At 41.6% G+C, this 23395-nt stretch overlaps 1 protein-coding gene across 1 annotated transcript in view; it reads left to right on the forward strand.

The window, feature by feature from the left end:
* The window catches only part of RAP2C (RAP2C, member of RAS oncogene family), a 57077-nt gene extending 36784 nt beyond the window's left edge, over positions 1–20293 (forward strand). The window contains exons 3-6 of the mRNA XM_074278483.1: positions 773–865; positions 1007–2027; positions 4578–4890; positions 17424–20293. Of these exons, the coding sequence (XP_074134584.1) occupies positions 1755–2027; positions 4578–4856 (552 nt within the window). The 5' untranslated portion in view covers positions 773–865; positions 1007–1754 and the 3' untranslated portion in view covers positions 4857–4890; positions 17424–20293. The remainder of the gene's footprint in view (positions 1–772; positions 866–1006; positions 2028–4577; positions 4891–17423) is intronic.
* Positions 20294–23395: the final 3102 nt, after the last annotated feature.

Raw genomic sequence — 23395 nt, forward strand, 5'->3', positions numbered from 1 at the left:
TCTGTCCAGCTCTGGCCGATGGGCCTATCACGTGGCTCCGAGCCACCTCTGTGGCTTACTTGCCTTGTGACCCTGGGCATGACCCATGGTCATGGATTCTAGTTGGCTTGTCTGTGCCAGGTGGCTTCTTTCTAAGGCTCTTTGCGGCTATGTCTGACCCCGAGATTTGGGGCTGGGGAGAGCAGTGGGGAGGCTGTCCAGGTGAGAGGTGAGAAGGGCAGCCCTTGGGGGAGGCTCCAGCTAACGGTTCTCTTTCCATTAACTGTCTCGGGGGAGGGCCGCCTAAGTCCTCGCAGAACAATAGCCATTTAAAGGCGCTGGATGGCTAGAGCCCGGGAGACACAGCCCAGGGTCTACAGCCTCGCCTCGCCGGGACCATGACCGTGACCCCAAAGTCAGACAGACCACGCCCAACAGGGCGTCGTCCTGACTTCCCGTCGATCCGCCCCGCCGAAGGAGGCGGAACTTCCCCTCCCGGAAGTGATCCCGTAGCATCAGGGGAACTGGGACCCCTCAGTCCGTGTGTCAGGGAAACCCTTCCGGGCGTGGGGGAGGACTGGCCAGGCTAGGGCAGGGCCGGCGGAGCCGAGACGGAGCTGAGGGAGGTGGGCTCCGCCCGACCGATTGACCGTTCGAGCCGCCGGGCCGGGGCCGGGGCCGTCTCTGCAGCTGCCGGCCGGCCCCCTCCCCCATCCCCTCCCCCTGCCCGCCCCTTCCCTCCCTCCTTCCCTGCCTTCCTCTCTCACTCTTTCTCACCCTGCCCCTCCGCCAGCGACCGGGCAGACGGCCGCCAGACCACATCGGACCCGGCAGGACCCAGGCGGAGGCGGCTCTGACGGGGCGGACGAGGAGTGCGTACCCCGGGGTAAGTGACTGCGGCCCTTTTCTCTCCCCCTTCCCCATACCCCTCTCGGCAGGCCCTGGTGGGAGCGGGGGCGGGCGCGGGCAGGGCCTCGGGGAGGGGGGGGGGAGGCGGCCTAACCCGGGTCCTCTTCCCCCCTCGCAGGCCGGGGCCGGACGGGAGGAGCCAGCCAGCGAGCCAGCAGCCTTGCCAGCCTCGGAGGGGGCGGCGGGAAAGGAAGGCTGGGCGCCCGGCCGGCGGCAATCCCGCGGCGGCGGCAGGAAGCCGACCCGGGCTCGGGCCCCTTTGTGTGGAGGCGGCAGCAGTGACCGTGACCATGCCCCCCCCAGCAGCAGCTGAGTGAGCCCCCCTGCTGCCTCTCCGGTTCCCCGCCCCCACCCACAGCCCTTGATTTCTGGAGTGGGGACCACTGGGCTCCTCCCCCTCCCCCCCTTTCTCCTCCTCCTTCCTTCTTCTCCTCCCCCTTCCCCTCCCCCCAGTACCCACCCACCCTCTCCCGTGCGTCCCGTCCCGTCCCGTCCAACCGCCGCTCCTAGGAAGGGCATTTCCCGCACCCCCCCCTCCCGGCAGGCAGCCAGCCGCACCCACCCCCACCCCTTCTCCTCCTCCTCCTCCACCCACTCCCACCCCTCCTCCTCCTCCTCCTCCTCTTCCTCCTCCTCCTCCTCCTCGTTCTGTCTGCCTGCTCCTGCCCTGCCTCTCGCTCTCTTTCCCCCTGCTGGGCTGCCGCCGCCTGTCTTGAACTTCCTCATCTTCCCCCTGCTAGGCTAGGCCCTCTGCCTCTCAAAACCCAACTTGAGTTGGCAGATTTCCGCCCACCGCCCCCACGGCCTCCATAGCTGCTGGAGCCCCTTTTTATGCTGCTGAGAGGGAGCTGGTGAAGGCAAGACTGATGAGGGAATACAAGGTGGTGGTGTTAGGGAGCGGAGGGGTGGGTAAGTCTGCCCTGACTGTGCAGTTTGTCACGGGCACCTTCATTGAGAAATATGACCCCACCATTGAGGATTTTTACCGCAAGGAGATCGAAGTGGACTCTTCTCCCTCTGTACTGGAAATCCTGGACACCGCAGGGACTGAGCAGTTTGCTTCCATGAGAGATCTCTACATCAAAAACGGCCAAGGTTTCATCCTAGTTTATAGCCTGGTTAACCAGCAGTCTTTCCAGGTAATAATGATGACAACAATGGCCCACATTTCCTTAGGGCTCAGAGGTTTTCTCAGGGCTTTCCCCAGGACTTTCTTGGGGAGGTGGGTAGAGCAGGTGTTGGTTTATCTTGATTTTACAGAAGGAAACTGAAGATCTTTAGAGGTGAGGTGACTTGGCCAGGATCATACAGCCAGTAAGTGTCTGGAGTGGAATCTCTTAACTCCAAAGTTAGCATTGTTTCCGCTAGCCCGAGGTGCTCTGGACTTGGATTTAAGTAGACTCTGTTGATTGGAACTCCATTTTGATACCCGCCTTTTATTTTTGAAAGGTCGACTCTGGAGATCCTTGCTTGTCTAGAGAGCTGCTCCCTATATTGTCTTTTTGTATACTATAAAAGGAAAAAAAGTTGCCCAGACAAGTTTTGTAGAGTTTCCGGAAAAGCAGATGGGAATAAGAAGTAGGCTAGTTGGGGTATGATATGGCAGTCAAGATTGGAGGGAAATTGCTTTCTGAAATCCCTGATCATTTTAACACGTTTATTAAGTAGCTATTTGGGAGCTTGACCAACCTGAGATTTAATAAGTCATTTTTAGGAAGGTAATGATACACAGAAGAAAATCATCTTGGAACTCATTACTAATTGGGCAAGTAAACCTTTGAATTTGCCATTCTCTGGGAATGTCTCAAATCCCTGATCAAGAAGGGGTCTAACCCTTGGATTAGTGTAGCCCCTACCCAGGCTCCAGGCCTTTTTCTTGCTTGAACTCTTACCCAGAAATTACATGAGTCTGTAGTGTAGTAAAACTCATGGGGGTGGGGAAGGTGGGAATGAAAGTGAAATAGCAGAACACAGAAAATGAATAATCAGTCAAAAGGATGAGCAAATAACAAATGGACTTAAGCGGTGGGAATTAAAGAGATTTGGACTGAACATGATAGAGATTTTCTTACCTTGATTTTAATTGAGATGCCGGGCTAGGTGTAGGCCATTTTTCTTCACGTCCCTACTGGAAGAACTGACTGGGGCGTAATATTATTTTAGAAGCTCTACATAAATGTAACTATCATTTGAAAACGCAGAATAGTGTTATTGACTTGCACTGACATAGGAGATGGAATTGGTTTTTTCTGCATTTAAAGTATTGAGTTAATGCTGTTTATTCAAGGGACATTAAGTGCTTTATCCCAGAGGAATCTGCTTATTTCTTTTTTTTTTTATTAGTACTGTAATGTCTGGTTGAACTTTCCTAATGGTAGCAGCTTCATAAAAAAGGTGATTCACTTTTTATCTCAGAAAAATTAATTATTGGTGATTGGCTGATACTTATTTCAATAAGTAATTGAATCATATTTAATTGTACTCAGAACTCCAGTTTGAGATGCAATATTTTCAAAGGATACTAAAGATGCCATTTAAATGTTACTTTTTGGGGGGAAAGGGGGAGGAGAAACCTTCAAAATACAATTATTAGCCGAGTTTCTTGAGGTTGGCAATTGTTTTTTTGTTGTTGTTGTTATTTCCATCATAACTATTTGCATTGATAAGCTTCTAGAGGCAGGAGACCATACCTTGTACAAAGCAGGCGCTTAATAAATGTTTGAATAAAAAAAGTGGAGAATTGCCCCATCATTTTAAGATTTATTGCATTTACTGTGCAAAGGACAAATCCATATTTTTCCCATAGTGAGCGTTCTCATTGGCATGGGTGAAAAAGGCTTACCACGGGAGAAAATTAATTCAGTCTATGGTGTTATAAAAATTATATTACACATTTTCCTGCTCACACTTTTAAAATCTTGATTGATTTTTTATTTTTTTTTTTTGATATTCACAACATTTTTAGCTCAATTCCTAGTCAAGACAAAAATTTTTTTTTAAGTTACAACTTTTTGAATTATGGACAGTCAGGGCCTTTGGAATGTTCAGATTAAGGCTTGCTTTAACCACACTCCTCCCCTCCCCAAAAGGATGGCTTTGGGGGCCTTTTTAAGATATTTTAAGATGTTTGCTTTTCCTGGGATAAAGGAATGCATGCAGTAGGCTTTTTTAAATGGAGCATATTTAGGTGTGTTAATTTGGGTCTGGTATATCTAGAAGCCCAAAGTAAAAGCGTTCTTGTTTCTACTTTAAACATTTTCTCCCAGGCACTCTGACTAAATGTTTAGGAGTGGAGCGTATGGGGCCTACAAGCCTGAACTGGGATAACAGGTGTTGCAAGGAATGATGGCAGCAGACAGATTGAGGGGAGATAGGCAGCTTCTCCCTGTGCACATAAATGAAATGTCTGGAGAACTTGTTTTTAATCAGTGTAGTCTGGGAAAGAGCGGTTATAAAGCCCTGAAATTGAGGCGTTGCTCCCGATTGTTCCTATTTAGAACAAAATGTTTTTAAGCTCTTTCTTATGGCGTTGGTTTTGTACTTGACTTCATAACTTCGTTGGTGAGTGACACTCAGTAGTATCTCAAACCAGCCATTTCATAATCACATGGGGTTCAACCGTACAAAATTTTGTGAAGCTACGCTGCTTTCTGTGGCAAGGCGACTAACGACTTTGATTATTTAAATAGGATATCAAGCCCATGAGGGACCAGATTGTCAGGGTGAAGAGATATGAAAAAGTCCCACTCATCCTAGTGGGGAATAAAGTGGATCTGGAATCAGAAAGGGAGGTTTTGACTGCAGAAGGCAGAGCTTTGGCTCAGGAGTGGGGCTGCCCGTTCATGGAGACATCAGCCAAAAGTAAAACAATGGTGGACGAACTCTTTGCAGAAATCGTCAGGCAAATGAACTATGCATCTCTGCCTGAGAAACAAGATCAGTGTTGTACAACTTGCATCATCCAGTGAAGAAGCTAACCTCATTCATGGCCATACAGAGCAGGTTAGTTAAAACTTACTCCATTGACCCACGTAAGTATGGTTTTCCTTGACCACATCTAGTCACGCCAACTGGAGAGTTCAATTGAATATCCAGGTGGCAGAGAAGGGGCTGACCTGCTTTGAGAGAGAGGGTGTTGTCTCATCTGTGAATTCTGCATGTTAATGAAGTCTTTGACCTTATCCACTGCCCCACCTTGTAACATCTTTTATTTTTTCAAGGAACTCGATTTTTAAAAATATGTGTTTCCACTTGCCCCTACTTTCTGCACCCCTCAGGGTAGTACCTAAGACCAGCCATTTCACAATAACACGGGGTTATTGGTAAAAAAACGATTGGTAAAATATGCTGCGTGAATTGATATATAATCATTTTTTTATCCTTGACTTATCCAAACTGCACAAGCCAACCTTTTATTTTTTGTAAACATAATTCCAGAAGAGATGGATATATTTTTCAGGTTTTAATATCCCACGCTCTGGAGAAAGATGAGAAATAAATGGATTTCAATTATAGTATAAGTGTTTATGATTTAATAGGGTACTTATGTAATCAAATTCATCTGTATCTCCTACTTGAAGAATAAACAATCTAATCTTTTATAATAATAATGATGATTGGGTACCACCAAGCATCTCATCTTCAAATAGAAATATACATGTTACAGTTTAAATGAGTATATGTATCCACTTGTAGTCTAGCCAAACAATTATTTGGCAGCAGCCGGAACTTTCCCAGGCACTGAAGATGTCTTAGTTCAGGGCTTAGTAAACAGCAAAGTAAATAATTTAGAAAGCCTTTGGAGTTACAAAGTAAACACCTCAGAGTCCTTTTTGAAAGCAAGCTCTCAAAAATGAATTTACTAGATAACAGCATCCAGCCAAGGCCTTTGTGGATCTTTCTTTTCTGTCTCAATCATCTTGAATGTTTTCTCTGGACTCTGTAGGTCCCAGCCACCAAATTGGCACCAGGCTAGGCTGAGGGTAGCTGCTAGGCAAATGTTCTCACTTGGACATTAACATGTAAATGATGGAGAACTGGGGTGCTGGTTGGCCCAGAGCTAAGAGGAGCTCTGTTATTGATCCCTTTGGAGCAATGATTTGACACCGACCCCGAGTCTCCAGAGCCACATTACAGATTGCAACATGTTTCAGATCGTGGCTGTGGTTGTAATCAGAGGACAAACTTCCCACGTGCTCTCCCTGTCAGGCTACCATCAGCCTTGCAGCCATAGCCAAGCCTCTATGCAGTAGCAGCCAAGTTGTTTCATCTTTAAAAAGGAAGACCGATAATGGTGCTATTAAGGTCAAGTTCTTCACGAGATAAGTCAGGAAAACCCATTTATATTTTATTCATTTCTTAATCTGGGGCCAAGACCTTGTTGGTTCATGTTGTGTCTGTATCAAACTCAAAAGGGTAGCACAATAGTCTGTGTAGAGGCGGGGGGTCGCTATATCCTTGCCTCCTCCATAAGTCAGCTTCCATATCAGGAACTCTGTGGTCATAGGTGAGTACATTTCTACCTTCATATTATGGTCTTCACTGACCCTGGTCTAGCTGTAGCGAATGTCTTAAATATCCAGGTTTCTCTTTGGTTTCTTTTTATCATAAGATCACTGATTTAGAGCTGGAAACAGGGAAAATGGCATGTCCAGTGAAGTCACTCAGGCAGACGAAGCTTTAGATCCAGGGCCACTTACACCCAACCTAGCCTCTCCATCACACCATCTGTGCATTTATCAGCTTTGTAAAAGAATACCAAAATGATTTATCCATCCGTACGGACATTTTCCCAGTCTGCCTTAGCTTTTTAAAAGTGCACTGGCTAGGGAAAGGTGTGAAATTTACCAGAAGAGTTTTTATTGTCTTGGATAAGTTTAGGAGGTGGATAATTTCCAAGGTGATCATTCCTATTAAAAAGTTGCTTGAGAGCTTATTTTTATTTCTAGAGATATTCATGTGATCTAAGAGTTCTTCAGACCATAATGTGGTTACACATAAAACCTAAGGCACCAGGGGCTCATTTGGCAAAGACCACTCAGCTCATCAATGGCATGTCTTGACCTAGAACTTGGGTCTTATTAACTTGTCTAATGCTTTGTCCCATATGGGAGTCGTAAGATTGTAGCTTTAGAGCTGGAAAGAACCTTGGAATCCATCTCATCCTGTTCCCTCATTCTACAGAGGGAGAAATGGAAGCCTGGGGAGGGGAGGCAGTTTTGCCCATGGTCAGTCACACAGGTAGCATAGGAACCTGGGTCCTCTCATTTTACAGCCATTGTTCTTTCTTTCTATTGTAGTCATTAACTATTTGTTACCTTTTGTGGGGATAAACATTCATTGTTATTCTTTAAATGGTGAACCAGTTGGGCATGGAGAGTGTGTAAGACTGCTTAAAAAAGACTTAGAAATCTATGTAAATCTCAGTAAATGTGATCATTGCCCAAAATTGCTTGTTTGATTAGTAACAATGTGTGTGTGCTTAGTGCTTCAAAGAAGCATGTCTAGAAATGAAATTCTGAGTTAGATGAGCTTTTAGGGAGAGCCCTTGAGCACAAGGATTTCGAAAACCAAAGCACTTTGTGCCTTGTTTATTTTCCAGCCTCTTGGATACATTTAATTGATGTGTGTGGTAAAGGAAGCTCAAGTCATCTAGGGCCTAGGGCCGTGGAATAGATATATTTGTTTCTACTTTGCCTACTATGTAACTGGTGTATTTGACACATGTAGCATCAGTTATGAGACCTGGAAGTGTGAAATCTATTGCCCAAGAAGAAAGGTCAAACTCTGTTAGGCAGAAATAAGTGATAGAAAGCCTCCAGCAGGTTTTGGGGAAGGACTGTGGAGTTTAGCTAGATAACCCCGATGGAGAGAAGTCTGCAAAACTTGGTATCATCTCCTTATAATTGATAAGTTCCCTTCCTAGTTGAGAAGGAAATTTCATTAATGCTCTAAGAACTACTTCTGATAACTCGCCCTTTTTATTTCTTACTGCCTTTTTAATTGGCTTTATGTGTTTTTGCCCAAGAGAATGTTTTTATAAGACACTCAACAGCTTTTTGTCTGCTTTGGGGAATTATATATGTGGCTCCTAGAACTGTTGACTCTCCCACCACTTTCCTGGGCTGGCAGACTTATTGGGCAGGACGGTGTTTGCTTTTCTGAGCATATATGTAGAATTAGAGCCAAATGCAGCAGTGCCTGCATATCCTGTCTCGCTGCCAGCTTCAGGCAGCCTCACGTCCCATAGAGCCGGGGTTCTTAATCATTTTTGTGTCTTGGGCACTCTTTAGTGGTCCGGTGAAACCTAGAGCCCTCTTCTCCAATTAATGTTTTGTAGCCTACATTCACAAATTGAAGGATGTGCTCAATTTCACTTAAGGTTATTGAAAATCAAGGTGTGATTTTTTTTTCCCCCATCCAATTTCACGGACCCCTCTGAAAACTCATGGAAGGACCCCCTTGGGAATCCATGGACTTAAGATTTATGGCTCTTGCCATAGACCCTGTAACCATTCTTCTAGAAACCTAGGACAGTGTCACAGCCTCTCAGTACCAACAAATCTTGGTTTTTAAATATATTTGGATTGTCTAAGCTTTTGTTTAACCACATTATGTCTTCCATCAGTGTGGATAATTGACAGTTGGCTGTGCTGACATACTATTGTTTGTTGAGGAGGATACATGTTTGGTTATAATTATGTGAGCTTGAGATGGGTTGATAAGACTATAGTGAAAGTCATGAGTTTGCTTCCTTATCCCTCGTTGCTTCCCTCCACCCCAATCTATGCCAGAAGAATGGCCGATTCAGGTATTCCGCAGTCATTCCTCGATGGGGAAAAAATGCAGTAAATGAAGCCTTGGGGAAAAAAAATCATCATTTGCCCTTATAAATGAATAACTTCTAATCTTCTTAATTTGAAGAGTCCCTGACTTGGTCCATATGGACATTATTTCCCATATACACACACTCACTAATAAAGATTGCAGTTCCTCTAATCTGGTGTCCACAATTGTGTCCGTGGTTTCCTCAAAATTCATGTATCTACTCACTATACTAGAAACCCTTCTCATTCTTTCAAGATCTGGTAGCAAGTACCATACTAGATAACTGTTTCTCATTCTTGCCACATATCTGTCCCCAACTACCTTTTCCAAGGTAAGACTACACACGTCCTCCCCACCTTTCTCTACTTCTCACACACAAGTCATTTTTGCTGTTTACTTTAATCTGTTTCATTGTTTTTTTGGTTTACTTGTCTTGGATTTTTTTTTTTTTTTGGCTTCTAGGATTATTGAACATGTACTGGATTTTAAAAGATTCATTTTCCTAGACTAGCATTAAACAAAGTAATGTAAAAAAAATTTTTTTGAGGGGGAGGTAGAAAAGACCTTTTTCAACTGAGATATATTGATAAGAATCCCAAACACCAGGAGTCAAGCTGATGGTATTTTTATGCTACCGCTCTTACTTGCCATTCTATTTTTTTCCTAGGGGGGAACAAACCCTTCATTCAAGACCATGTAGGGCAACCAAATATCAGCAATGACAATAACAAAGCCTGTTGAATGGTGCAGTGGTCTATAGAGTAATTCTCTATTTTTTTCATCCTAGTTAATCTAGCATACTATTTCTAAATATAATGGAACTTACTGGCATTCTCAAGTTATTTTCAGTAGCTAATAAAACCTAGACACAGAATTGTTTCTATTTTTTTTTCCAGCTTTTAATTAGACGTGTTATTCTGGAGATTTCTTAAATGTGTGTTGTGGGGGTCGAGGGGGGGGAATTAGTCAGACATAAGTTGCATTTTGTACTGGCAATGCTGACATTTTAATAGCCAAGTTTATTATTAGTTACATCAGCTGTTACTGAGCCAAGTTGGGAATCTGTTGACAGAAGATCTCTTTTGGTTAAATATCTTGTTCTCACTCCCCAGCCTTTAATTTACATATAGTCTTGAAACTTAAATGGGGGGGGGGGGGAGTGGAGTTGCTCATTAAGAACATATACCTGAGGTCTCTTTAGTTATTGTGAACAAAAGTTAAGAGGCCTGTGGCTGAAGTGGAGGAAGTTTAAATGACAATTACTTAGAAGGTTTATAGTAGAACCTGACTTAGAGGGGAAAGAATGGAAGTGTTTTGTGACTCTTCCCCTCCTTCCTTTTTCCTCCCTCATCCCCTCCCTATTTTGGATACTTAACAAGTGCTTATTGAATCCAGCACTTTTATTTTAGTGGTTAGGCTCCCAGCTATACACATCTATTCTGATACTTTGTCTCTTGCCTAGTCTGTTCCCTATTTATAATCCCAATTTTATAGACAGTAGGGACCTTCAAAGTTATCTAGCCCAACCTCTTTCTTTTTACACTTGTAGGAACCCAGTCCTAGAGAGATTAAGTAATTTGCCCAAATTCTCACAATTAGTAAGTAATAGGGCCTGAATTTGAACCCAGGTCTTCCGATACCCAATCCAAAACTCTTTCCACTGTGCTACTATTTCATTGTTTCCTTTGCACTTTAAGTTTAGGCCTTGTTATAGAATGAAATGTACTTGAACTCTTCTGTTTTACTCAGTTAGCTCTCGAGTTTAGGGCTAGCAGTAGGATAAACAAAAACTGCCTCCTACAGTTGGAGTGGTGCCTCTGAGGAAGTGTTCTTGAACTCTATTACAGGAAAAGTTTTCCTGATGGAATTACTTCTCAATAGGATTCCAAAATCTAGGAAAATCTTGTCTGTCCTTGGGGAAAATGTATTCTCCTAGAATCCAAAGTCCACTGCAACAACATCCTTTGCTTATTCCAGGTTTAGAAAGATCCAATTCAGAACTGATCATTTAGAATTGAATGAATAGAGGCAGACTCGAGGATCAACTACACAATTGATCTAATCTTTGTGTTGTGACTAGGGCTGTTGATTAAGGATGTGATGTGAGATTTCTAAGTTGAAGCTCTGTAAATAAATTCAGTCTTTTAGTCAATCTAAATTAATGTTCCCACAGAATTCCCAAATTTTCAGACTGGAAGGCACTTTTAAAGAGTCTGATCCAGTCCTTTTATCTACAGATGAGGAGGCCTGGAATAGTTACATGAGTTGACTAAGGTCTGAGGACCTCTGAGGTCATGTAGTCCAACTCTTCCCCCATTTTAAAAGTAGAGAAATAAGCTCAGGAAAGTGAAATAACTTACTAAAGGTCATGCAAGTAGTGAGCAACAGAGATAGGGTTTGAAGGCAGGGCCTTTGACTCTGGGGTTGGCATTTTTGCCCCCTTACTGTGATGCAGACAGCTGGTTAGTGACAGACCTGGGCTTAGAGCCCAGGGGTTCTGGCTGTAGCCAATATATCCTTCACACACTATCCTCTTACCTCTGTAGTAAGGTTTTTGTTAGCAAAACTAAATATTTAAGCTTTGGGGTAGAGGCATGTGAAATAAAGGTGTGTTTGGTGTCATGGTGGAAACTAGAGAGTTGAGGACAAGGATGACTTATGCTGTGTCTTGGACACAGCAAGCGGTGTCTCTGCACCATAATTCCAGATGTGGACTGAATGGAAACTGAGAGTTTCTTTAAGACTTAGTATATACACCTATGTGGCCAAGACTTCTGGGATACTTTGAAAATGAATGAGAATGTTAGTGTAATGGAAATTTTGCTGTCACAGTGTGCAGCAATAACATTTACCTTTCTTATTCTGTGAAATTCAAATTTGACACAAGAGACTCTGTTGGTCTTTCTTGCTTTGTGTAAACTTTTACTCCGGGATTTATTACTGTAAAGAATTAAAATTCATTACCGACTTGCCAAGTAGGTTGTGTGAATACAACATACTTCTGTATGTTGAAGGAGTCATAATACCAGTACTGTTTAGGGCTGACATGAAGATTTATCTCTGCTTCCAGATTTAACTAGAAGATTTTCTAGTCTGCAGATTCTTGGTGGGATGATATGGTGTGATGAGAATATTTGGGATGTGTAGAGTAGTAAATAAGTCAGTTTAAAAAAAGTCATTGGTATATTTATTATCTTTAGTGATGTGGGTAATTAAGCAGCTTGTATTCTAGCTGTTTGTCTTAGAGGAGAAAATGTAGCTGCTGTTTTGGATTTGGGTTTAGAGAATACATGAAATATAAAATAATTCCCCATTCCAGCGGCTTGCACGTAGTAGGCTCCAATTGAATTGTAAGAAGTGCTTAGCTTTGGGGAGACATGATGATTTGGGAAATTCCAAAGTGATATTTGTGGTTGGTTATGTGGACAGCCTAGCAGCAGACTCCATGTCCGTCATCTGAGGACCCGCCTAGCTAAATTTGGAGAGTAGTCTCATCATGAGGTTGGCTGTGGGGGCATAATTTTTCAGTTCCAGCAGCTCTAGAAAACCATCTCCTGAGGCTTCGGCAGAGATCCAAACTTGGTCAAACCCGAGGCTCCTCTCACACCCCCACCAATCCTCTTGGGCCCCAGGGACCAAAAATATCTTTCATGATGATTGCTGAACTTTTTCTTTCTTTCTTTTTTAACTTTAATTTTTGAAGTCTTCTGACAGGTGACTTTTGAGTGGGGACCTTCAAGGTTTCTCTTGTATGTCCCAAGTAATCATTGATTGAGGGTTGTCTGCTTGAGTACAGAATGATTGCTCCCTGGATTTTCATATAATTTTACAAATACTCTATATTTTTAGCATTTAGCATTAGCATTTAGCATTAAATAGTTATATAATTGTATAATTTCCAAGTATAGGTAGTAGTTTATTTTACAAAGTAAATGAGAGAAAAGTGGTATGAGATTTACTGTAAGATCTATAGTTTCATCAGAATGGACACTTTCCCAAACCATGCCTTCATCAATGTTTATGAATTTCTGTGGTTAAAAACCATCAACAACACAACCTCCCCAAAACATCCCCTCCCAAAGATCCCCATCTGGTAGCCAGGCTGATAGGGAGGAGCTGTTTAGTCAACAAGCATTTATTAGGCCCCTACTGTGTGCCAAGGCACTATGCTAAATACTAAGGAGACAAAGAAAAGCAAAAACATGACCCCTGACCTCAAAGTGCCCATATTCTTAGGAGAGAGATAATATACAAATAATTAGGCCGATATGAGGTATGTGCAGAATAGTTGGGAGGTAGAGGGAGCTGCTGCACATTTAGCCATATGGTTCTTCTAAAAACACGAATGCTTCATCATTGCGCTATACAGTAGGGCTTGACAAAGCTTGTGCTTCAGTAGCACCGCTTTCAGAGCCAGTGTACCCACTAGGGTACAATTTTAGGAGAAGACAGAAAGGTGACTTGACTATTTGTACATCTGCTTAATGGTAAAAATGTGTCAGTAATCAGAGCTTGATAGATTTTGAGTCAGAAAGGACATTATACTCAACTTTCTTGTTATACAGAAGAGGAAACTGAGGCCCTGAGAGACTAATTTGTCCAAGGGCACATATGAAATCACAAGTTTAGAGCTGAAGTGGATCTTTGAGGCCATTTAGTTTTACTCATTTTACAGAGAAGGAAACCTTGACCAGGGTCATACACAGGACCATTAATTTTAGAGCTGAAGGAAACCTTAAGAGGCCATTGAGTTCCACCTTCTTATACAAATGATGAAACTGAGGGCTAGAGAGATGAATTGAGTTGCCCTGGGTCATAAGAGTCTCTGGATGTGCACTGGTCTCCCTAGCCCCAGGCCCCTTGCCCTATCTCCTCTGCTTTTATCATACTTCCTGTCATGTGATGATAATCTTCTTGGCCAGTGGGAAGATGTTATTTTATCAAAGGAATGATCCTTATTAGACTTGTTCTATAATTCGATTGACTGGTATAAGAATGCAGATTCATATGGGGAGGAAAGAATATAATTTTATCATCTGGGACTCTTAACAGGTCTAGTGGTTATTGAAATGACTCAGATATGCTTCCTGTAGTCTGGTACTTGTAGAGTAGCTCCCAGATAGCCTTTATTATGAGCAAAATCAGCATATGAACTTCTATACATTTAGACCTAGAAAGTAGGGAGAAAAATCCTTTTTCCTAAAAGCTTTCCTTTTCTACTATGGAAGTCCTCCAATGGTTCCATTCCATGGTATGACACCCTGAGTTCTTTAGGACTGTGCTGCTAGTGGTGGGGAAGCCCTGGCAGGTCCTGCTAGGCTGGAAAAGCTTAAACGACCAGCCTGGCGTCAGACTGTCTGTCCGTAGAGGACCAGGCCAGCTAAATCTGCCAGGTAATTTCTTTATTTATTTGATTTGCCTTGGCCACTCATTAAACTGTTGACTGAAAACGTGGATGGGGGGTTTCTAACTGTAAGGGTGGAGGAGGCAGCACCTCCTGGCCGAAATGGTGACTCCTTGAAATGTTACATATGCCCAAAGTCCTAAAATGAAGGGGATTTTCATTTATGCTTTGTGCAATGGGGGAGCAGCTGGAAAAGTGTGATATCCAGTGATGTTATAAATACCCAGGCAGAAGGCAGAGGGAAGGAAATTCCAGCAGCTGTGAGCTCGGAGCCTGGGGGATCCCAGAGTGGAGAAGAAAATTCAGTTTGGGATTTGGTTTTGGTTTTGCCTTTGTATTCCCAGTGCTTAGCATCCGAAGCAATAAATGCTTGTTGACTGACTTAGGGGATGGGGTGAGAGAGGAATACTTGCTGTCTGGGAAAATGAAGCACCAAGTGGGAGCTATAATTCTCTGCTTACCAAAAGTCTAGCCGCCATTTTATCCCCCTTATCACCAAAAGTTGTCCGGCTCGAGCCATTGGGAACATTCCCCATGGGAACAGATCTCCAAGTTTTATGATTGGTGTTAGTGAAAAAGTAAATTTGCTCTTTTGAAATTCGTCTTAGACACAACTTTTAGAGTGTATCCATTTAATAAAGTCACAACTGTGTTCAAAAGTAAACCTTCTAGCAGCAGACTATGATCTTGGCTTTGTAAGCAGCACATTGTTACCTATTGGTATTCAGTAAATATGACCTTGATGGACATAAAACTGCACCTCACAGATTTGTTATTGGCCATTTTTAGAATCATCTTGCCCTGAGCTGGCATTAATGAATCATGGAAAATGGCGTTCATTCAATAGTAATCCTTGCCATAGTCCTGATATTTTTTCTTATTTTCCAGTTATATTCCTCTTTCCCCCACCCTCATTCAATACTTATTAATGTACGTGTTCTTCTGCAGACTGTTTGGCATTGACAGTCGCTGATGAGGTGGCTATAGCAGCCCCTTCTACCTCTCAAGTTCCATGATTCTGTGAATATTCAGTAAAGTCATCTTTGAATTTGCAGAAGTGAAGCAATATTTTATATTATGAGTGTTTTTATCCATATTGCAAATAAAACTAAAATAAAATTATGGAATTTGGGGTTTGGGAAAGGACTAAGAGATCATCTCATCCAAGGGTTCTTAACCTTTTATGTGTGTTATATTATTATATAGAGTAATTCAGTTTTTTTAAAAAAGTATAAGGACTTCTCATCTAATCTAATTGGCATAGTGATCTTTTACAGATGGGCAAATTGAAATCTAGAGAAGTGATTTGCTTCCATATACCTACTGGTCGAGAGGGGATTAGGATCAGTGTCATGCTTTGTAAGCCTATTGATAACGGGGTGTATCTTCTTAACACAAAGTACTACTTTCAGGCTGCTTGACTTCAGATCACCTAATTTATTATGACACTTTTTCCTCTGAAATTTTTTTTTTACCTGACATTTCAGGTTTTGGACTGTTTTTTATTAAAAACTTTGCAGTTAGCAATAGCAGTGTTTTTATGACAGAACCTAAGCCTTTCCCCCCTAGTATATTAGAAAACTTTATATTTTTGCCTTTTTTGTGAAAGCTTTATACAAAGACACTTTTAGTAATTGGGTTTAAAATGTCAAATTCTTTTCCAATAGTAAATTAAAAAAAGACATTAGGATACATTGTACTGTTGTGGAAAATGCAGTTGAGATCATCTGTCCTGGAGAAGGCACCCTTTAATGTTTAAGGCATGCAACATAGGGCATGATTCTTTATTATTGGGTATTATTTAGTTCATTCTGTGGAAGTACTTTTTTTTTGCTGAGACACTTGGGGGTAAGTGACAAGGGTCACACAGCTAGGAAGTGTTAAGTGTATGAGACCAAATTTGAACTCAGGTTCCCCTGACTTCAGGGGCTGGTGCTCTATCCACTACACCAACTAGTTCCCCTTGCGGAAGTACATTTCATCCTAGAACTTCAAGCTGAGAGGGAGTTTGGAGACCATCTAATCCAGTTCTCTCATTTTCCACCCTTTGATTCTAGCATCATTCTCCTATCAACTGTGCCACCATAGGTCAGTCACTTTTCCTCTCTGGGCTCAGAATACTTTCACTCTTTGTCTTCAAGTATTCCTTCCTACCAGTTGGTGATTATCTATTAGTCTTGCTGTCTGACCCTCCCATTTTTGTGCTATTTAAATGTTAGGATTCTGGCAAGGCAGTGAGTAAAGCCTTTTTTTTGCAAATGGACCCTGGATGGGCTCTGGTTGTGCAATGGGCATATGGTACTTTTCTTGTTGAATGGAATTATATGTTCTAGAACTGAAAATATATTTTCTTAGCTTGCAAATTCTCTAAAACATTTGCTTTTGAAAGCATCAGGTCTTTAAAACAAAACAAAAACTTTAAGCACGCACGTAGTGCAAATAATTTCCATCCTCTAAAACATGAAGGCACTCAATAAAATGCAAAGTAGGAGTGATATCTGTCCATTGGAATCAGATGTTAGCAGGACTAACCTGGAGGGACTTTTCAAAATCTACAATGTGAAATGCATACTGTTATGTTTATAGCACCAAGGGCAGAATTGCTTTCGAATGCCATCATCTTGTTCATACTTCTTTTTAAAATGACTTTGTCACCTTTTTGAGTAATGAACATAGAAAGGGGTTATCTTTTGTATTCTGATGGAAGTGGATATCTTCAACTTAGAGAAGATCTAATTCAGTTCCAGTTGATCAATGATGGACAGAATCAGCTACACCCAGAGAAGGAACACTGGGAAATGAGTGTAAACTGTTTGCACTATTGTCTTTCTACCCAGGTTACTTTTACCTTCTGAATCCAATTCGTACCGTGCAACAAGAAACTCGGTTTTATACACATATATTGTATTTCGAATATACTGTAACACATGTAACATGTATGGGACTACTTGTCATCTAGGGGAGGGGGTAAAGGGAGGGAGGGAAAAATTCGGAACAGAAGTGAGTACAAGGGATAATGCTGTTAAAAAAAATTACCCATGCATATGTAATGTCAAAAAACCATAATTATAAAATTAATTTTTTAAAAAGTGAAAAAAAAAACTGGCAAAAAAAAAAGAAAGGGGTTATCTTCAAATCTTGCTTCTGTTTCTCTTCCATTTGGGCATATGGGCCTAAAACCATCACTGCTGTGTGCATTATTTTGAAAAGGGGAAAAAATGTCCAGGGAAAGAGTCTTGATGCTGAAAACATGTATATTCCCATATTTCCTATATTTGCATGAACCTTTTTGTCTTTATTGCAGATAAAACTCAGAGGGAATTTGCACAGATGCTGCTTTGGACAACTTGACAGCCTGGGTTGCAGAACTGAGCCTTGGTAAACCTGTCTCGATAACAGCATGTTGCCATACACCTAATTAAGTGCATAAGGTCCACAGCCTTCAAGATCCATAGACCTTAACCAAGAATGCTTAGCACGTTTACCATAAGTTAAAATAGATTCTTTATCAATCAGTCCTTTTGTAGCTTTCTAAGTTCTTATTAATGGTTAATATGCAAGGGTTCATTTTTAATATTTTAATTGATTTCTTTAATCAATTTCTGAACTTGTATTTATTAAATACTTAAACTCAGTATTACCTACTCAATGCCTTTTAAAAGTTTTAATGGAGAATAAATTGAGCCTTAAACAAGTGGTTACTTCTGTATATTACCTCGCTCCAGTGCTTCAATCTATTTGCGAAAATATTTGTTTCCTGAAATGGTTGGTCGATATTTTGAGACTTTATGTTTACGTGTGACAGTGTTGTGAGAAACTAAAGATCCCATCTTACCTGTATGGATGTAATATCCCTTTTCTCATCTGATGCAGCCTGTGATAGGGTATTGTAATGTTCAGAAAGTGGAAATTGCAATTTGAAATTTGACCGTACTGTTTAGTTGAATGGGGTTTTCATGATTTTGTTCATGTCATTTGCAACAGTGACTTGCAGCTGAAGCATTTTCCTTTCTGTGAAGTTCTAAATTTAGTTATGACCTACTTTTAACAATGCCTTTGAAAAGGGATATTGTATTCTAGGTAAATGAATTTCATATACCTGCGCTCAAATAGCTCAGCTTTGCCTGGCAGGTTAGTCATTTACATCTAGTCAGTTTCTGCACATGTAAAGTGAATGCAAATAAAATGATTTTACATTTTATAGTTAATATTTGTCTTTCTGAACGATGTTTTAAAGCAATATTTGTTACCATCTTCTTGCACTGTCACAATTGCTTTTTTTGGTTATTTCCCAGTAAACAGGTTAGCAACAGAGACAAAAATCAGTGTAAGGTAAGGGGGGAAAGCACCCATTTTTTTCCAGTGCTCTGAATTGCAAATGCGCTCTGAACAGCCATTGACTTCCCTGTTGTTTACCTGATCAACATATTTTGTCTGAATACTTGAACATTTTAACAGTAACACAGGTATTAAAACAGAAAAAAAAATGTGTAAAGAATAAATGATGCTTTTTCTTCCGTTTTAACATGTGTACAAGCGAGCTTTTTCTAGCAGTGGTTTAAAGTTTTGTAAGTTTTCCAATATTTTTGCTTTATCTTCAGATTTAGTTTTGTGTGTGCCTGTGTGTGTGGGCGTGTGCGCGTATGTTTTACAGAAGTGATGAACTGCAGCTCACCTACTGCACCAAAGTTGTAGATCTTAGGGGCCCAGCTTTAGTCATTTGAACATGCTTCTAATGAAAAGAAAACCAAAAGGACTCTTTTGACTTGTAATAGCTAAAGACCTTTGGCCAAGAAAGCTCTAGTATATGCAGTGATGGTTTGGGGAGGTGGGGCAATTTAGCATTTCATTGTGTGCGATATTCAAGTACATCAGCAGGTATCACCAGGGCCTACTACATTGCTATCAGTGGTCTTTGTGACCAATTTTTCTGGAACAAAAATTCTGATTGAACTGTTTGATTCTCCATGGTGGGTGGACTTTAGTTCCCATGAAATTCTCTAAAGTTAAATTTTCTCATCTTAGATATATAATTTTATGGTGAGAACGCAGGGCTAGGGATGATTGGAATACTTTTCCCTATTTATAAACTGCTTGAAACCTGATCATTTCGGTTTGCACTTTAATACCACACTTAAAACCAAACACTGTATTCAAAGTAGGTTAGGTGGTGGTGGTCAATCTTTATTAGCTCTACTAAACAATAGGAGATTCAAATAATTCATGAAGATTTTAGTTTTCTGAAAATTGTGGGTTCTTTCCTCTGGGTAATTTTCCTCTCCCCCCTTCCTCCTTCCCTCCTCCCCTTCCTCCTTCTCTCTCTCTCTCTCTCTCTCTCTCTCTCTCTCTCTCTCTCTCTCTCTCTCTCTCTCTCTTTCTCTCCCCCCTTCCCTCCCTCCCCCTTCCCTCTTTCCTTACCCCTTTTTTTCCTTTCCTCCCCACCTTTCCTCCTGTCCTTCTTCCTCCCTCCCCCTCCCTATTTCCTTCCTCTGCCTTTTTCTCCTCCTCTCCTTCCTCCCTGTCTCTTCCCTTCCCCGTCTTACCCATTCTCTCCTGTCCTTCCATTTGTTCTTTATCCCTCTCTTCCTCCTCTCTCTCTTTCTCTCTCAAAAAAGCAACATTTTATACAGGGGTGTGTGTGTGTGTGTATGTGTGTGTATACGTGCACACACATACATACATACACAGTATTCATTATCATTGACCTCAGCAGCAAATTTGACTTGAATTACCTTAGGATGACAGGAATAGGGGAAATAGGAAGTAAAAATGGTTTCTCCAGCACAGTTTTAAAAAAATAAAAGGGACCAAAAGTTATTTTAGGCTTCCTCAATAGATTGCATGTAAAGTTGCTTATTAGATTAAGAAACTGCTATTAAATGCAATATAGGTATTGTCTTTGCCAGATGTTCAGATCATTGCAGGGGGCTCTGAAACCAACAGAACCTAGCATTGTGTATCTCATGTACTGTAGCTTTATCAGTGAACAGTGAAATCTGGAATACCAAGTGCAAACTTTGAACAATGACCTATAAAGATTTGTAAAATAAACTTTTTCCAATAGACTTCATTCTCGTCATTTTGTAAAAAACAAAAACAAAAACAAACAAAAAACAACCTTACAGTCCACCTGTTTGTAACTTTTTTAATAAAATAGACATCTGTATCACTTGAGGTCGGTTCCTTGTCTTATTTGGGGAATTATTTCTTGCAGTATATTTCTCAAGAGCCATTGGAGTAATTAACCTATTGACATGTTGCTGTCTAATGAACAACTTTTCTGCCTTTGTTTACCCTCGGCCTTCATTCTAGTCCTCAGTTTTTGACTATACATGGACACATGTGGAAATGAGAGACGTGCTAACATGCCAGAATGGGCCTTGGCATTTCAATTGTTGTTTTTACTTAGAAATTATAGACTAGTGAAGAATAGTAATGTCGGGGATATGGCCCTTATGCAGCAACCGGTCGATTTACAAATTTGGCAGGTGGGATCTATGCGTATTTGCTGGAAAATGGGATTCAAGACAGTTAATTTTAAGGTGAGGAACAGTGTGTTAAAACAATTTAATAGTCTTGTTCTTTTTTTTGAAGCTAGTAAAAGTTTTTATTCATTTGATCTCTTTGATTCTGGCCTAGAAAAAAAAAATTCTTTCCCTGTGTAGGGACTGGTTAATTTACAAATGATATGGGGTTTTTTTCCCCCTTTTTCTGTACATGGGCCTTTAACATAAGAATGATATCTTGTTTTTGGTTTGATTGTTATCTATTAGCCTTTCATTGCCTACCCAGCCATCCCATATTAAGCAGAGTCCCAGGGGATTGAAGTTTTTATTCTTTTCCACTTTTCAACCTCAGGCTTCGCAGTTTGGGTGCTCCTGGTTGCGGGGTACTCTCTTCTGCTGATGAAGAAGAGTACTCTATCAGGGGAGGTCATCCTACCCATCTTGGAGAAGGATGCACATGGAGCAGAGAGAGAAGGGGATTCCAGCCAGATCAACATTGGTGAAGAATGGAGTGAGAGGTATTGCGGTCCACTCACCCTCACATCCTCTTTCCTGTCCTTTCATTGTTAATCACCATAGTGTCATAGAGCTAAAGCTATAAGGTAGCTCAGATTCCATCCAATCCAACCCTGCTCATTTTACAGATAAGGAAAATGGGGCCCAAAGGAGGGAAAGTGACTTGTTCAAGGTCTCTTTGTATCAGAGGGGAGATTTGAACCCAGGTTAGAACCAGTGCTTTTTATCTACTGTATTTCCTTCTATCCTTTTTCCTTGATGACCCATAATGTAGTGGGACCCATCACAATGGCAACTCAGACCAAGCCTGGGGAACCTGCCTTTTAAGCTTCTTAGGCTCTGAGATGGCCAAAATGTTCCCAGAGCATGAGACTTGATACTTTGGTTCTTTAGGATCTGTTATAGCTGGCCTTGGACACTTTAAAGAGTTAGGAGGTCTTGTGAAGATTTGCAATAAGAGGATTTATCTTAGGAACTGTAGATGCTGGATACAGGATAAACAATCCAGCAAAGAACTAATAGAAAGCAGGCATTTGTTTGAAAGCGGCCTCATTGAAATCCTGGAAGAAAACAACCCTGAAAGCAGCAATTGCTCATCTAGGCCACAAGGCCAAGGCACAACTCGAAGCCTGCCTTAAAGCCTCTCCTACTATCGAAGTTGATCAGAAACTTATTTTAAGAATAACTCTAAGGATTAGTGCTTTTTTCTCTATTGCAAATGCCAACTCTTTCTCAAAGCATAACGCAATCAGAATCATGATGGTGAATGACAAAGTTAACTCCTGGCATACTTGCAAAGTGAAGAAACAAAAAGAGAGCGTGATAGCAGATTTCCTACCTGGCAAGTCTTCTTCCATGGTAATAATGACTCCCATTAAATGATACTTTTTTAGACAAGTGTTCTGAGTAGGAATAGTCAGGTCCTGACCCCAGGATTAAATTCACTAAGGCTTTAATGCGCTAAGAAAGAAGGGCCCATTTAACCAGAAATGGCCCTGATATTCCCCCATAGGCCCTTGAAATCATGGCATGAAGAATCCACCTACCTTCATTCATTAATATCCCTCCATTGTTGGAGTATTATCAGCACTTCCATTTGGAAATGTGTCTGTTGTCAGAAAGGTGGGCATCACATCAGACTTGTTAGTTATTCCTTCCTCCTCTCCCCTTCCACCCAGGTACGATCAAAGTCAATTTCCACCCTCAGAATTTGAGACTTCCTTAGAGAGAGTCCTGTCAGGTTACGTAGATCTAAAACCATAGAGTCACAACTCCATTATTTACTGGCCATGTGACTGTAGGCAAGTATCTTTACCTCTTGAGCCCTCAGATTTCCTCATCTAAAAAAAATATGCTGGACTAGAATGGGTAGTGGGTATGGTGCTGATTTGGAGTTAGGAAGTTTGGGACCTTTGGGGGATTTGTGGTTGCTTAACTTCCCTGCATCTCAGGTTGCTTTCTTAAAACAGCAAGTTCTAGATGGCTTAGGATCTGACAAGTTAGGATCTGCCCAGTAGAGGGAGTTCCCACGCCCACGGGGAAGCACCGGTGAGACCTGTACTCCCTACTTTGCAAGTTAGCTTCCATTATGTGTAGGGTTCTATTATTGTGTCTCCATGTCTGTCCCCATAATTGCATGATGCTGACCCATACTTCCATTTATGTGTACGGGATTGACAAATGTTTTCAACTTTGTGCTAATGGTTTTATGAAGATCTTCTGAACACAGGTGTTGGTAGTTTGCGTAAAGAAAAATGTCTATTCTGCTGTACCTTTTGGGGCCACTGGGTGGGAGGAGAAAACTACACGGCAGAGATGCAGAGTGAAGGTGATAATCATCTACCTTGTTGAGAGACTCTTCTTTGGCACTTAACTGTATGGAGCACTCGGAATGTGTATGATTATCCTGTTTTATTGGTGTTAGTCTTGTCTCCTCAATTTGATTGTGAACTTGAGGGCAAGGGACTGTCTTAGAAGTGCTTGTTCCGGGATATTGGTGGTGACTGTGGGAAGAGATGTTAGAGCGGTCAAATCAGTAGGACTTTGGAACTGCTGGGCTCTGACATGGGAGGAGAAGGAAGAGGAGACAAGAAGACTATAGCTCAGAATATGGGAAACTGGGTGGTGCCCTATAGAAATGTCTTCTGAAGGATGAGGCTTGTTGCCTCATCCCTGGAGGGCAAAACTAGAAGCATTATTAAGTAGAAATAAGTAGCAGAGAGGCTGATTTAGGCTTGAGGTCAAGAAAAGCTTT

The sequence above is a fragment of the Sminthopsis crassicaudata genome, chromosome X, assembly GCF_048593235.1.
Source record: "Sminthopsis crassicaudata isolate SCR6 chromosome X, ASM4859323v1, whole genome shotgun sequence".
Lineage (NCBI taxonomy): Eukaryota > Metazoa > Chordata > Mammalia > Dasyuromorphia > Dasyuridae > Sminthopsis > Sminthopsis crassicaudata.